The 15,031-nt window shown below is 42.3% G+C and overlaps 1 protein-coding gene across 1 annotated transcript in view; it reads right to left on the reverse strand.

The window, feature by feature from the left end:
* Window positions 1–15,031, reverse strand: part of ANTXR2 (anthrax toxin receptor 2) — a gene marked incomplete at its 3' end in the record, with an annotated part of 59,056 nt that overhangs the window by 23,074 nt on the left and 20,951 nt on the right. The window contains exons 7-9 of the mRNA XM_010148020.1: window positions 7,152–7,212; window positions 5,976–6,071; window positions 1,295–1,364 (exon numbers count right to left, since the gene is read on the reverse strand). Of these exons, the coding sequence (XP_010146322.1) occupies window positions 1,295–1,364; window positions 5,976–6,071; window positions 7,152–7,212 (227 nt within the window). The remainder of the gene's footprint in view (window positions 1–1,294; window positions 1,365–5,975; window positions 6,072–7,151; window positions 7,213–15,031) is intronic.

Here is a 15,031-nt window from a genome sequence, read left to right on the forward strand (position 1 = left end):
CACGGGACCAACGTTTTTACGTAGCTAGGCAAAAGGCAACGTGAGTATCACAAAAACATAACGGCATGAAAAACTCAGCCCCTTCCTCTGCTCTCCGTGTAACTCTCCTCCATGCTCGTTCTCCCTGCACGGCCATAACCCGGCACTCACTCCCCAGAGAGAAGCTTTGGCTGCTGCACGGAGACCACGATGCAGCTCCGCTGCAGTGACTCACCCCCCTCTCTTCCACTGAGGTCAATCACTGAAGTTTCTTCTCCTACCGCTTTCCAGCTTTCCTCCTCCCAGATGCCATTTAATGCTCAAAACAGATGCGTGTTTGGGGTTTTGCTATCCGTCTTGCAGCACAACTGAGGCGGTTGATTCTTGCTTAACTTGGAAAAGTAACTACTGAAAATCATCTACGCAGTATGTTTAGTGCTTAAACTGCAGGGAACTACCACAGAAAAATGCCGATGCAGAGCTGTAACAAACTGCTGTGCTTCCTACTGGATTAATATTAACCTCATCCCAAATAACTCTGAGAACTGCTTGCAAAACAGGGAGCAAGTCAACAGCCTGAAAGCCCTCACCCTCCTACAGGGCCAAGACCTGACGTGTGGTTTTCTGACTTCTGATTAGCTTAGAATTTCTATTTCATGCTCCTATCTCACAAATCTGAACAATGAAGTCGAAGTGATCCTAAAAGCCTCGGGCATGTCTGAATCTGAGAGGAGGAGGGAAGGATTAGTTCTCAAAGGGCCAGAAGTAATGTGCAGCCATGGCCAGTGACACTTAGAATAAGGCCAGAACTGCAGTTTAGCCACAGCGCTGTTAGGAGATTGCTGCTGTCGTTAAATTAGTGCCTCGTTTTATCATTACATGTTGAGCAGTGGTATGCATCCTGACACATAATTTTAATAATAGCTTGTAAGTGTCAGTGATAATGTAATCTATTTAACAATGAGCCTAAATATTATCCAGAAGAGAGCATATTATGCCCTGTTAAAACAGCTAATCTGCATAAAACTTATGACAAGCCAGACCTTTTCAGTGTTTAATAAACTGGCTGAATATTCATTTTTAAGGCACTGTCCAAATTGGTTTGGTCACAGATGACTATTTAAAGCCCATTCCAAAGCTGGCAAATACACCAGGGAAATAACACAAGAATGGGGGAAAAGAAACCGCAACAACAAACCACCCCCCATAAAAGCAACAAAAGACTGCCTCTAGCCAAAACCCCACATGATTAACGTCAGCAATAATGGGTCTAATCCTAGCAAAACGTAGGATGACGTTTGTTTGAAGTACTTACTGGCCGCTTTTGTATAGGATTGGTGCAGGGCAGAGCAGAAAATCAGATTCCACCGTTTTTGGTTTTTCATCTGAAAAAAAAAAACAAATCACACGCGCTTAATATACTGTGCTGCTTAAGTGAGGAGCTGATGTCCCTCCCCTGCTCACAGTGTGTGGGTTACTCGTTTGGTAGTGTCTGGAACTTACAAGCAAGGCAGGCCCAAGTTAGGGATAAAGCTGCTGGATTTTTTTGAAGATGTGCCTTGAAGATGCAACCCCAGAGTTGGCTTTAAATGCGAGTGTGAGCCCACACTGCATTGCTTGCTTTATGTTACGTCAGCTCATGCTCTTCCAGAGAGATAACTTACTAGAATACAGACTATTTTTGCAAAGAGTGAGAATGTTATTAGGGATTTCCTAATATTTGGAAGATGAAGGTTTGTTTCTAATTAGCTCCAATCCTGTGCATTGCATTCAAGGACTATTTTATCAGCTGTGATTGGAATGTCTATTTCTCCTGTGTTTCTCATACTTCTGAGTCTCTAGCTGTCTGCAAATCTCTTAAGCTTATAAAGCATCTATTTGCAGAGCACCGTGTCCAGCACAGCACTCCTTTTTCGCAGTTGTGAAAAGGAGAAAAGGATTTGGTAAGCTGGGAGAAATTCTGCTCCTGTGTGCAGAACCATCCTCCCAAATTTCTCCATGGTAGGACTATTAATTTCTGTACTGGAGCTGCTCCTGCAAGCATGGACTATTTCCTGATTTAGGGGTGAGAGCAGATAAATGATCTGCCAGATAAACTTAGATGACACTGCCGTGCATTTAGGGAACAGGCAGACATACAAGTAGTTCAGGGGCAGCTGAAGGAGGAGCTGTTAGCATAAATGAGCTTTTCTTATGTGCTATAATCTGCACGGACTGCTTGGCCTAGATTTGGGGCTAGTTGTGAGGTGGGGAAGAGGGATTAGCACATTGCCATATGTTTTTGTCTTAATGGTATGTTTCATAGATTATTTTTCTATCCCACAGCTACATTTGGCAGGTTTCCTTTCTAGCATTTGGTAATGGTTCTTTATAAATGCAAAAAGAGAAACGTGCCAAATGCATCTTTGAAAAGAGAAGAACTGACAAAATAACGGTTTGCTTTGAGGCCAGTCCCCAAGTGGAGCCCGAGCTATGAGTAAGGGGAACTCTAACAATGAAGTACAGCCCCATCAAGTACCCTCTGTTATGCCCTCAAATGGTGAGGGATCCACTGAGAGCACGCCAGCTTTTTGTAGAGGAGAATGCAATGACATCAGGACAATTTTCCTTTTCCTGGGACCATCTCCTCCTTCCCGCTACTGCTCAAGGAGCACTTCCTGCCTTTTTGTCCATCTGAGCTCCACTGATCTCTCTTAAGTTTCCTCTGAGACAAAAGCACATGGAGCCCAGCACAGAGCTTGCCTATCGGGGTAGGATCACATTAAATTTCCCTACTTCCTTAGTATTCTACTCCCTAAACATTTGCTGTTGTCCGCTGCAGAAGATGGGAACCTGGGTGGGATGCAGCAGGCCTCTGGCAAGACCCCGTACAGCAGATTGTGTTTTTACACTGCAACATATAATAAATACATCACTATGCCATTCCCCTCCCTTCATGTGCTTCAGCACACCCTTTCTTTGGAGCCAAGGGGAAAAAAAAAAAGCAGCCCAGAGATCCAGTAGGAAATTCTCACATCAGATGCTAGCAAGTATTTGGGGGCTTCATCCTGTCCAAGTATACTTATTTCTACCATAGCAAAGCAGACATACACATGCTGCACAGCTATAAAAGACTGCACAATCAGAGAAGCAGAGAAACCAGAGTCAGAACACATTCCAAAAGGTTATTTAAAGACAACATGCTTCAGACATTTTTCAGTGACACTCATCTAAGCTGCTAAAAGGCTTTCTAGGTAACGCATCCCAGGTCTGAGAAATGTTTACAGCAATAACCATTCTCCTACTACCTTACCCAAATCTGCTGCAGAATTTGAAGCCACTTGCCTCCTGTTCTCTTCTCAGTGGATTTTTAGAGCCCAGCTTATTATCTTCAGGCCTGCAGCAGCCCACACTTAACAACTTGGTCTGTTCTTTCTTTCCTGTAGATGCAACAAACTGAACTTTTCCAGCACTTCAACAGGATGCCCAGAGAAGCTGTGGATGCCCCATCCCTGGGAGTGTCCAAGGTCAGGCTGGATGAGGCTTGGAGCAACCTGGTCTAGTGGAAGGTGTCCCTGCCAATGCAGGGGTTGGAACTGGATGGGCTTTAAGGTCCCTTCCAACCCAAACCATTCTATGATCCTTCCTCACAGCCTGTGTTCTGGACTTCTGCCCATCCTTGCCAGCTTCTTCTGGACACTCTCCACAGTGGATTCATGCCCCACTTGTAGCATACAGACCATCAAAATCCAAGTTCCTAGGGGCTACTGTTGGCAGCACAGACTGCAATTCAACAGCACCACAGACGACCAATTGTTAAGTACCACAAGCCTATTTGGTATATGCTGCTAGCATTGCTATTAAATAATGCCAAAACTGTTAGTATGATAGTAGCACTGGCCAGCAGAGCAAAGGATGTTTACATTTGTGATGCTTACGGAAAATGGCTAAATCCCTCCTTAACTCTCATATTCTATAGGTTCTTATTTCTACCAGTCCCTTAATGCACTCCATCAGGAGACCCTGAATGGTACAAATGCCACTACAAACATAACCATACTGACGCAAGCCTCAAAACACTCAGGTGAAAAATGTATGTGCTACGATTTTAACTTCCCAAATGGACAGATTGGGCTGTGGAGAAGTGACTGCTCATGGTAAACAAGTCAGGAGCAAAGCAGGAATAGAACTGAGGAGCCCTTATGACTTGCAAACCAGCCACTTCAGGTGAAATTTAAGTTTTAGTTATCTTCAGGTCATGTCACCGATATCTCAACTATTTTCCCTAGAAAGTGTGAAATTGATTTTATTCACATGGAACTGAACTAGTCTGTTTCCCTACTTCTCCAGTTAAGAAAGGTACACCATGACATTACATACACAACTGCAGAAACAGCTTTACAATATTCCTAATTTGAGCTCCATGAAGCGAACTTATGCAACAAGGGTAAAGAAGCAAGCTATAATTTAACATAGGAAACAAAGGTGACAATTTTAATTGAAACTGAAGGAAAATGTACACAAGCAGAATTTATCTTCATAGGTTGCCTTATTCTAGAACTACTGTGCTATTTTGCTATTCTTCCAATTTATTTTAGATATTTAACAGGCAGGAGAGATTGGCAGCCCGTTCAAGTCTATATGATATCCAGAGAAAGGAAGAAAATGTACTGGAAACACATGTTCAATTGGGTAGGAATTCAAGACAGGCTAATATAAAAATCAGACAGTAGGTAGGGAAAAAATGAGTTGGGCTTTTTCTTTTCCAGTCTGGCTCGCTTCTGAGGGTTCCTGCTTAGAGTAAGAAGTTGACTATACATACACTAACCATACACTTCAGTTTTTGGATATAAAAGATGGCAGAGGCTTCCATTAATAGCATTTTTTCTACCATCATCTATCTTGTGCCAGTTCAGGGAACAGGGCAGCACAAGGAGGCTAATCCAAATTCTGGCATGACTTTTCATCTGCCCTGCTGCAAGCTAATTTACTGAGCAAGACAAGACCAAGTCCTGAATATTTTGCTGAAAATTAAATTCTCTGGGAGCATACTTATTCAGATACCAAGAAGAAAATAAGTCTGCACTACCTCTCAGTTACTTTTAGAGCTATTCTAACTCTGGCAGCGTTCCACTCAGAAAAATTTCACCAGTGGCACTTGTAGTTTGACAAAGGAGTAACTAAGGATTGAAACATCTGGACATCTGTCCAATGGTGAGTACTACACAAAACAAAAAGAAAAAAAGAAAGGAAAAAAAAAAGGGAAAAAAAGCTACAGGGAAAGTAAAAGATGCCATAGTCACTCTGCAAAAGAATTCCTTTCCAGAGGTCAGGAAGCTATAGAGTCCAGCTAGGGATGTGGTTGCAGTGAGACCCACTCCTGGAGGAGAGTGCTGCTTGGGACACTGAGGTGATGAACCATGTGAAAATACAGGGACAAGAGAGTACCAACTCTTCTGACTTGGTCTTGTTCTATGCTGTAGCAGGAGCTCCAGGAAGAGGACCCATGTCACAGAGGGACACCCACACCCTGCCAAGCCCCTGAAACAAACAGCGTAATAGTGAAACATCTGGTACACCAGCCTGAATGGGCAGAGATGCTCCAAGATAAGGTAAGTGTACCTTGGAAAACAGTGCCTTTTGGAATGAGGTCCTGGGTCTTCTTACAAGAAGGGGCACTTGGTCGGTACAGTCTGTGGTCATGTTTTTTTTCATCGGCAAACATCTGCTCACTTGAACATCAGGAGCCAGACAGTTATCACTGTGTTAATTCACACAGCCAGCTGGGCTGCCAAACACCAGTCAGAGTTTACAGCTCACAGCAATTGGTAGCAAATTCAAACCACTGAGCAAGATGTGAAATAACTTGCATCCTCTTATTAATCCTCAGTGCTTTTCTTTTTTTCTCCTCTTCAATACTTTTCTCTTTCAATTTTACTTAAATGCGGTAATAAGAAGCACAATAAATCACTTAATAGGAAATATAAAGCCAGATCATCTCAGACTTCAGTACTTACGAATGGTAGTTCCATTGACTTGATAGGTACAAGTAACACCATCAGTTTTCCCACCAAGGGTTAAGCCACTTCCTCTAAGAACAACTTGAAACTCCTCTGGAGAGAAAAGCAAAAACCCAGAATCACCAATCTTTAATGCACTGCAGTAAGTCAGACAAGGCGAATTTCAATATAACCTGCAATAAATGAAGCACAACATAGTACTGCTTCAAACTTCCTCAGGTCTCCTTTTTAACTGACCCCTTGTACTGCGTTCTTCAGCTGGGTCACTATAGGAAAAATAAAGATTGGTTCCCAAATCTTTATCACTGAGGCAGCCCTATTAAAATGGAAGGTGAATCTGACTGTCTACCAGATTTGGGGCTCAGTTGCACAGTGAGAAACAGCTTCTCAGTGAATATTCTGACAAATGAGAAACCTGGGTCTCATAACAAGAGGACTCCTCAGACATGGATCAGGACCACTCAGAAGTGCCAGGTAAAGAAAGCATCCTTAGTACTGTTTCTCTGGAAGGTGGATAAGGGCCACACTACCTGTGTGGAGGAGCAGGGAAAATGCTTTGTTTACCAAGGCCACTAATTTCATTGAGAGGATCCATGTTTTTACAAAAAGGGATTTTGCAACTACCTTGTTTTGACTGGCCTCAAACTATGTTTGGATTGTGAAACCCAGAAAGAAGACGAGCCCTGTTTTGTGTAAGTCCTCTACTCAATGCATTGCTGCTTGCAACACAAAAATGCAGTCAAACGCTTTACTGCTTACACTCCACAGATTTGGGGCAGGACACTAGAAATGTTTTTATGAATTGCTATGAACATATGTTATCAGGATTCCTAGAACTTAACTCCGTGACCACAGGTAAAACAGCATGTGAGCATCTCAAAGTAAGTATCACTGTTTGCGTATGAGGGCAAGTGCAGAGCATGACTAATGGGGGAGGGGCAGATAAATGTGTCTCAAACTTTTACGTGCATTACCTAAATTATGAAAGTAAGCCCTCGAAGACACCTCCTCTGAGGAGAAAAATGAGTCAACAGAGAAGGATCTGATCTTTCTTAAACTCCCTGAGGATTTTTTAGATAGAGAAGTTTTATTTTAGAGACCTCGCTTTGAGTAAAACAGGGAAACTACAGTCCTATAATAATTGAATATTATTTTTAAATTATAAAAACTTACCTCCAACACAGACACTGGATGGCTCCAAATATAAAATCTCAGTGCACGATTGCTTCAAAACCTATTGCAAAGGAGGAAACTAGTCACACATAGGTTTCAGAGTGCTATTTCAGTGAGAACCATTATTTTAAAACAAATGTTTGTCCCTAGAAGATACACATGCATAGCTACAGGTTTCAATTGCACAAGTCTGGCTTTATAGGACATTGCCTTGGCCGTGTAAAACTTCTCCATGCCTGCACAGTCAAGTCTTCTAAGAGTTCGTAAGACTTGGATTAGCTTATTAAATCTGGGACAGTCTTCACAACATAATGATGTCTGATCTTGGTCTTTTAAATTTCTGTCCAGATCCCTAACCTAATTTTCCATGAACCCCAATCCTAATGTTTAAGCCAAAAATTAGTCACAAGGAGCCTGATCCAAGATCTAATCCAGTCAAAAGCAGTCTTCCAACAATCTGTGGGTCAAGCCAAGTGCATGTTACTCCAAGCGCTGGCATCCTGCCCTACGTAAAACAGAGCAAGGTGTTCTTGACTGTGCTGCCTTCTGTTGGATGAGGTTTTTTCACTGCTGTACCAGTCAGCCTGCTTTGATTCTCCAGCCAGCCAGGGAATATTATTCCAAAAGGCTGGGACAGAACAATACTCCTACAGGTGACAGAAGGGCTGGAACGTAAGAGAAAGGAGGAACTAGACATCTTTGACAGATTTGTTCTTATAAAGGTCTCAGACTCTACCCTTAGCTTCAGCCAAGTCACATTTACAAATACATCAAGTGATCGTTATCCATGGTCACTTAAGCAGAGGCATAAATAGCACCCAGTTGTCGATTACTGCAGACTTGTTTCCCAGTTGAAAAAAGTGCATCTCGGACGTAATGAGTCAAGTTTGTCTGACTACAACTGTTGCTGGAATCTAACCATGAGACTATACACTAAAACCCTGCTGGGACCTCTGTCCCACCGCAGGGCCCCATCTCAGTGGTTACTGTCCAGGAAGGAGCTGTGATACCTGTTAGCAAAATGTTAATCCCACTCTCTAAGCAGGTAATAGGATTTCTGCTAACTCAGGGGGAATGAGTCTCTTGAAGCTTGTAGGGTTAAACACACACAACCCACAATTTAACTTCATTCTACCTTCACATGAGAATGAATGATTTTTCCCAATGTTTTTTAATTTTCCTCTCACTCGGAAAATTTTCACATTTTTATATCGCTTCCCCTGGCACAAGTTTTAGCAGGCACACGTGGAATAATTTTTAGCAGGCATTCATATGCAATACCACCTGGAATCAATTCAGGCCCTTGTAATCACGTGCGTAGTAGAAAGTCCTGTTACCATCCCCTCTCTACCTTCATTTTCCAAAACCGTGCCTGCTCCTGAGCTGGCCTAACTGTCAGTAAATATAACTCTGTCTTACTCTTAAGCTCCTTTTTCCTTCCTTTAAATAAGTTCCTCTTTTAACTCAGTCTACTCATATTTACTATTGATTTCTGTTGCTACATAGCCAGCCCCAGTAAAAACAACAACATATTTGCCACTGTACCTACTCAAAAAGCATGCCAAGCTCCAAGGAGACCCTGCCTCACTGAACACTTTCTAAATCACCTGTCTTCCCACAATGTGGTGCACAAGTTATCCTTTTAGTGCTTCACAGACCATTTATAAACATGAATTAGTATTTAAAAAAGCAGAGACCTTGCAGGCCCATACGTTTGGATGAAGCACAGCAACAGAGATCTTTGGAAAGAATGTAGCTTGAAGTGCAGTGCAAGTCGACCAGTTTATGTTAGCTGAGGATCTCGTCTCACTTCCAAAAAAGGACTTGGCTTTTTGATTCGTACTTCAGTGTAAAGGGAGGAAGTGCTACTTGGTTTATTTTACAGGGGGAATATTTTGTTCAAAATAAAAATATAAAAATATAGAAAGAATAAAACATTTTATTCCTTTACAGTAAAAACTTGTTCTAGGCTTTTTTTTTTCTTCTGAAGAGACTGAATCCCATGAACAGTCCAGTTTAAGGCAATGAGACTACAGACTTGCTTTAATATGAAGTACAGACCTAGTCGTTGGCAGTATCAAAGCCCACTGAATTCTGATTACTTTATTGTTTTTTCCAATTCCTATCCTGTCCCTATTTTCTCACTGCCTGATGAAGTACAGACACATTATGAATTGGGAGTGGAGGGGGGGAAAGACAATAACAGACAAAATCTCTTTTCTTGGAAAACAGTACTTCTGTAATTGCACTGATAGTGATTTTTCTAACACTGTATTTCCAAATGCAATGTAAAACAGAAAAGAATGTTACTTGGAGATGCTTAACTCCATTTGGATTTAGAGAATAAACCGGGGGGGGGGGGGGGGGGAAAAAAAACCAATGCCAACTGAGATAAAATACGGCCAAGATTAAATGATCACAATTAATGAACAAAAGCAAATTTCAATATAGGGTTCAGGATATAGTGATTTCCCTCATGTCAGCATGTAATTCAAATTTATACATGTAGATATGCTGATCTTGACATAAAGCAGGAAAATATTGGGGTTTAATACTGTTCCTAGAAATAAACAATTGCTTTGACACTAATTTTTCATCACTTTATAATCACTGCCATTCTCCACCTGGCTTGAGAAAGCTGTACTGTTCTGAGATCCTCAGTCTCCCTGCAAGGGTGGTGGCCTATGATTGTAATTTTCACCCAAACAAAGCTTTCATTAGTGGAAAAACAACTGTGTGAAAATGCTAAAATTTGTTTTTGTAAGTTTAACTAGTTCTTTTCTGTCCTTTGAAAAGCTTCTTGATAATCCATGCTTTTTAAAGAAGGATAATGCTATAGAAATCTGCCTTGCCCCTTAAGATCCTTCCAGTCAACAACAATCATCACGTAACCTTAAGAAATAAAAGAAACCTCATAAATACTTGACTGGAATCAGGTGTAACCATCCTAAAAGCAGGCAGATAGCTCTCTGCTCAATCTTTTCCATCTTGAGTTCTTCTCAACACTCCCTCTAAGCAACAGTGAAACAATATGCAGAATTGAATTTTCCATAAATTAGGCAAAATCGGAGCGTTCTTGCAAAGGGCCGAATCCCAGTAACTGCACAGAGCACTATCAGTGTGACTGGTTTGGCTCTCAAGGATAGGGTAACTAGCTTTTAGCTGTCACAACCAAAAACCTGAAAATATTTTCAGATATGGCAATCACCACTTGTTCTTTCACATGTGGGAGAGGGGATTTTCACATCTTAAAAGGATGTATAGAAACTTTTGCCCTTTCTTTACTTTTTTTGCTCTGGCTCACACTCTAAAAATTTTTGTCTCGCTCTTTCCATGCAAGCTGTTCCTTCCAAGCTAGCACAGTGCATTCCAACAAAAAGCTCATCTCTTTCCTTTCGGAGCAATGATGTGAAGGCATCCTACCAACTTTACCTTATGATCCATGTTCATTATTTAATATGCCTTCACATCTCTGGATCAGGGCAGTTCCTGTTTCACCCTTTCTAGTACCCCTGTGGAATGATCTTTCAACAACAGCTGATGAGGGATTTTCCTAAGTGGGTGTTAATTGTCAAAGTTCCCCTTCTGACGATGATGGTGCTTTACTATACAGTTGAAAGGGGTAAGCACTGGGCTCACAGTCTCAGCAGTAACAGCTTTTAACGGAGCTGTCTCGGTGGCAATGCACAAACCAAAGCACACACATAATTTCACCTCCCTTCTCCTCCTCCCCTTTTACAAATATAAAACTAACTTTAAACTTTCAACTATCTTGCTGCGGAAACCTGGGCAGTGAAGTCAGCAGACCAAAATGAACACTACAAAAATCTGTACTACGCTCCATATTTCCCAGTTCAGGATAATCAAAGAGAATTATTTCATTGCATTGCCAGTTCATTATTTAGAAACCTACTGCCCAAGAGAAAAGTTGAAATAATTACTATATAAGGCCATCCTTGGATAGTTAAACACTCTGCTGATACCAAATAAGTTCAAGTAAGACTATAAACTGCCTTAGTTTAACAGCAGGAAGGGAGAGATACAGAGATTTGATGTCACCCATTTCATTGCCAGAGCTCCACACCAAATACAGGGCTCTCTCTTCTTGCAAAGGCCGGGCTTGCAAAGGCACCTAGCCACCTCCCGGAATGCTAACTGTCCCACAAAGAAACGCTTCCCCACAGCCAAAAGTGCAAAACAGAGTTGAAACCTGTCAGCCTGCGTCCTGTTGTCTTAGAGCTTCAGAAATGGAGAAGTGTGGAGGAACTACAGAGCGGGTCCTCCAAGCCCGGGACAGAACTGTGCTGTGCGGAGCTGGGTACAGCTGGAACCACAGAGGCTAATACAGAGCACACCGAAATCACAGCTGTGGGCTTGCCATGGTTAACGCTCCTTACGCAGCATGTGTGGCTGCTGGAAAAAGAGAAGGCAGTCGAGTTCTGCTCTTCAAAGTAGCCACTCTCTTGGGACTTAAAATGAGACATGAAATTCAGTCCCCAAACATCCACTTGTTCAACAACAACAGACTGCTGAGGAAACCCTGTTCTGTAGCTCCACCATACACAGAAGTTGTTACATCACTGCCATATTGCAGCAGCAGCAGCCGAGCATCTAAAGTTCAAAAAAATATGTTGTTACGCTGTTTTCTACCAACAGTTATTACAACAGCTACCTCAGTAACAAGCGGCACGAGTGCAGCTTATGCTTCGTGCTGAAAGCACCGCCCGGCACAGCTTCTGAGGGTTGGCTGAAGGCACAAGAGCCTCTGCGGCTTTCAGTGAAATCGCATCTTATGGATATTAAGTGAATGGGTAACTGTACAGTTTCCATATAATTTCTCAGTAATGCAAGTTAATAATTTCAGAATGCTTTCCGAGAGCAGGCATTATCAGAATAAACGCATCCGAGAGATCCCATGGGCACTCAAAAGCAACTTCACCCTTGCTGTAAACTCACTGGCATATGCTGGGATTGTCTGGCCAAACAAGCTTTCCTTTGCTGAAAGGGTCACTCATAAATCAGCTGCTGGACTGCCCAGTTCTGTCCGAGAGCCAGCTATCGCATTCCGTGTCTGTGTGTGTAACTTCAGGCATGTGAATACGCTGTTCAGTAGAGCGGGATGAGATCCTGGTTTACAGTCAAAGATGTCCATTGCTGGATCAAGGCTCTGGCTGTCCCATATGAACATTAAATTCAGCTTCCTCCCACAACAGTCCTGTAGTACCTGGCACGCACGCAGCTCTCTGGCTCTATCCTTCAGAGGAGTCTACGTACTCAGCTCTTCCTGTCAAGCACCTTCTATCAGCTCACTAACAACCGCAAAGCATGCAGCAATCAGAACCAGAATGGTTTAGCTCCTGAACAAGCTAACTGGCTGTCACACTTCAAGTCTTACACTGCCTGCCACCTACCTCCATCTCTCAAGCTATTTCAGAGGCTTATAAGCCAGACAGTTTTGTCCATGTAAGTTTAATCTTCCTCAGTCACAAACAAGTACACACATAACTTTTTCTTAAAACAGTTGTAGAAAGACCATCCACTTTCTCAACTTCTCAGTTTGGGACCACTTTTCACCTCGTGATTTTTTTCTGAACAACCTGATTGTTAATCCATACTTAAAATCCATATCAAACCTTATCAGTGGCATGGATTTCTATGGACTTCCCTCCAGAAGGTACCCAAAGGCTCGCATAAACTTCACAGCCCACTTCCTAAATAAGTAGTTTAGCATTCTTTGTCATTAATAAAACATTTAATTCAATTAGAGATGTTTTAGAGAAACACGGTCGGTTTCTGACCTGTAGGTGTTTGAATTGAAAAACAGAATCATGTTTTGTTAGAGTTAAGCTGCAGAAACAATATGCCTACACAAATAATTACATTAGCATAGAAAAGGCAGCTGTCCCTGCAGTAAATAGCAAAAAGGCAGCCAAATAGCAAGATGACATAAGGCTCACTAGCGCTTATTGTCTTTGCAAACTTCACCTCCATTTATAAATTTTGCTTTGTCTTAGATCTTGCCCCTGCTTTATGCAAACTTTTCTTCCCATAAAAAACATGCCTCCTGCATCTTCCAGTACTTCTTTAGCTTGCCACAGGGTGGGCCCAGCTCTGCTTTGACTCACTTTTCACCCTTGCTACTGCCTCTTAAAATTTCTCAGAATTTGAACAGTGAAGCAGCACAGCTCCTGCAGCTTCTCAAGTACTGTGACATACAGTCAGAACCATACAATCAGAACACGCCATGGAAGGGGGCTGTACCATGCGGTACAGTGTTACACACAGGCTGAAACAACTTTCCTGTCCAGCACTTTAATGAGTTCCATGTTCCAAGAAATTGTGAGAACAATGCACTAGTAACGAGCCATGAGCAACCCAACTGTACATCGACAATTAACAAAATACGCTAAGTGTCAATTTATTTCACAGCACCATTCGATACTGCTTAGCCCCAGTATGTAGTTCAAAAGTTTTTGGCAGCAGGCAGCACGATAAATCATCACTCGCATGGCATCTGTTCTTCCCCAGAACTGTGCGCTGAGTGCAGGATTTGGGGCAGGTCATCAGCACAGCTGGATTCTTTACTAAACCGACATAACGGTTTTTAAGGAAATGATACAAGGTGTTTGTTTCCCAGTAAAAAATTAGTACAACCATGAACTGCTGGAGGAAGAGCGCTCTTTGAACAGGTGATTTAGATCAGATTTGGCACACTAACAGTTTTGAACTAAGGATGTCCAGAGTCACCAGTGTCCTTTACTCCCTACGGTTCAATTTCAAACATGCACCTCTCTCTTTCCACCACTGCTCATTGGAAGCCTATCCCAAATCAGGCTGTCTTGACTCTTCATGGGGAAGGCAATATGGTTCCATGAACAAAAGTGTATGTAGTGTAATGAAATAAGTGCATCTAACTGGCTATTTCCAGAACCAAGTTTTAAAGAGGGAAAAAAAGTCCACCTTCAAAAAATAATATCATTTACTATGCTCACGTATGGTAAGGCATGTGCAAAACATGCTGACAGTGCAATATAATCACTTTCACGGTCCATGTGCAAAAATGTATTTGCAGCAGTATTAGCTCCTGCTCACTGCACTCCAAGCTTATGCCTGGAGCACTGCCTTTCGATACGCTGCCAGCCAGTCATGTGTGCACTCACTGTAAAACCTGTACTCCACAACTCAGAAAGATGGCAAAACAGCACTAAAAAAACCCAAAAATGCTAGTCTAACAGCAGACACAAGACAGTGGCTTTTCTGTGGAGAATTCCTCCCCCTTTTCTTTGCTCTCTCCCTTGCAAATGTGGTGCTCATCATTTTCTCTAGGGAGGCTATAAACACAGCACCTTGTGTGGAAAATATAACCAAAGATGAGGAAAGCAGATCTAGGAACGATGTGAAACTGCAAACATAATTAAAACCAGAGAAGCTATGTTCAGAGTGTGACACGCGGAGAGGATGTGCTTTTTCTCTTGCACTGTGCCAAGCCCTTCCCTCAGTTAACCACAAAACCTGCACCGTGAAGAGCTGCATCTCCTTCAGTTGAACCCCAAATCAAGATACAGCAGTATATATGCACAGGTTAGCCACCTACAACCTTGTCACTGTTACTGCAAAACACGGATACTTAACTCAGTAAAATGGACTGAAAGAGGGGTCAGGAAAGGAAGATGGCCCACACTACAGCTAATTCACAAAGCAGTGTCTGAGGGAGCCCTGATAAGAGCATTTAAAACTAGCTTTAGCATTACTGCTCTCCGTTCGACCTGTACACGTAGGCAAAGCCTCTTCTGGCTGTCAGCTGTAAAACTCGAGTTCTGTGGGCTGTTTCTGATTAGGGCTTGCCTACACCTTTTGGCTCCCACTAAGTGCTGATCAGG

Source organism: Eurypyga helias, unplaced genomic scaffold (genome assembly GCF_000690775.1).
Source record: "Eurypyga helias isolate BGI_N326 unplaced genomic scaffold, ASM69077v1 scaffold3283, whole genome shotgun sequence".
In the NCBI taxonomy this organism is placed as follows: Eukaryota; Metazoa; Chordata; class Aves; order Eurypygiformes; family Eurypygidae; genus Eurypyga; species Eurypyga helias.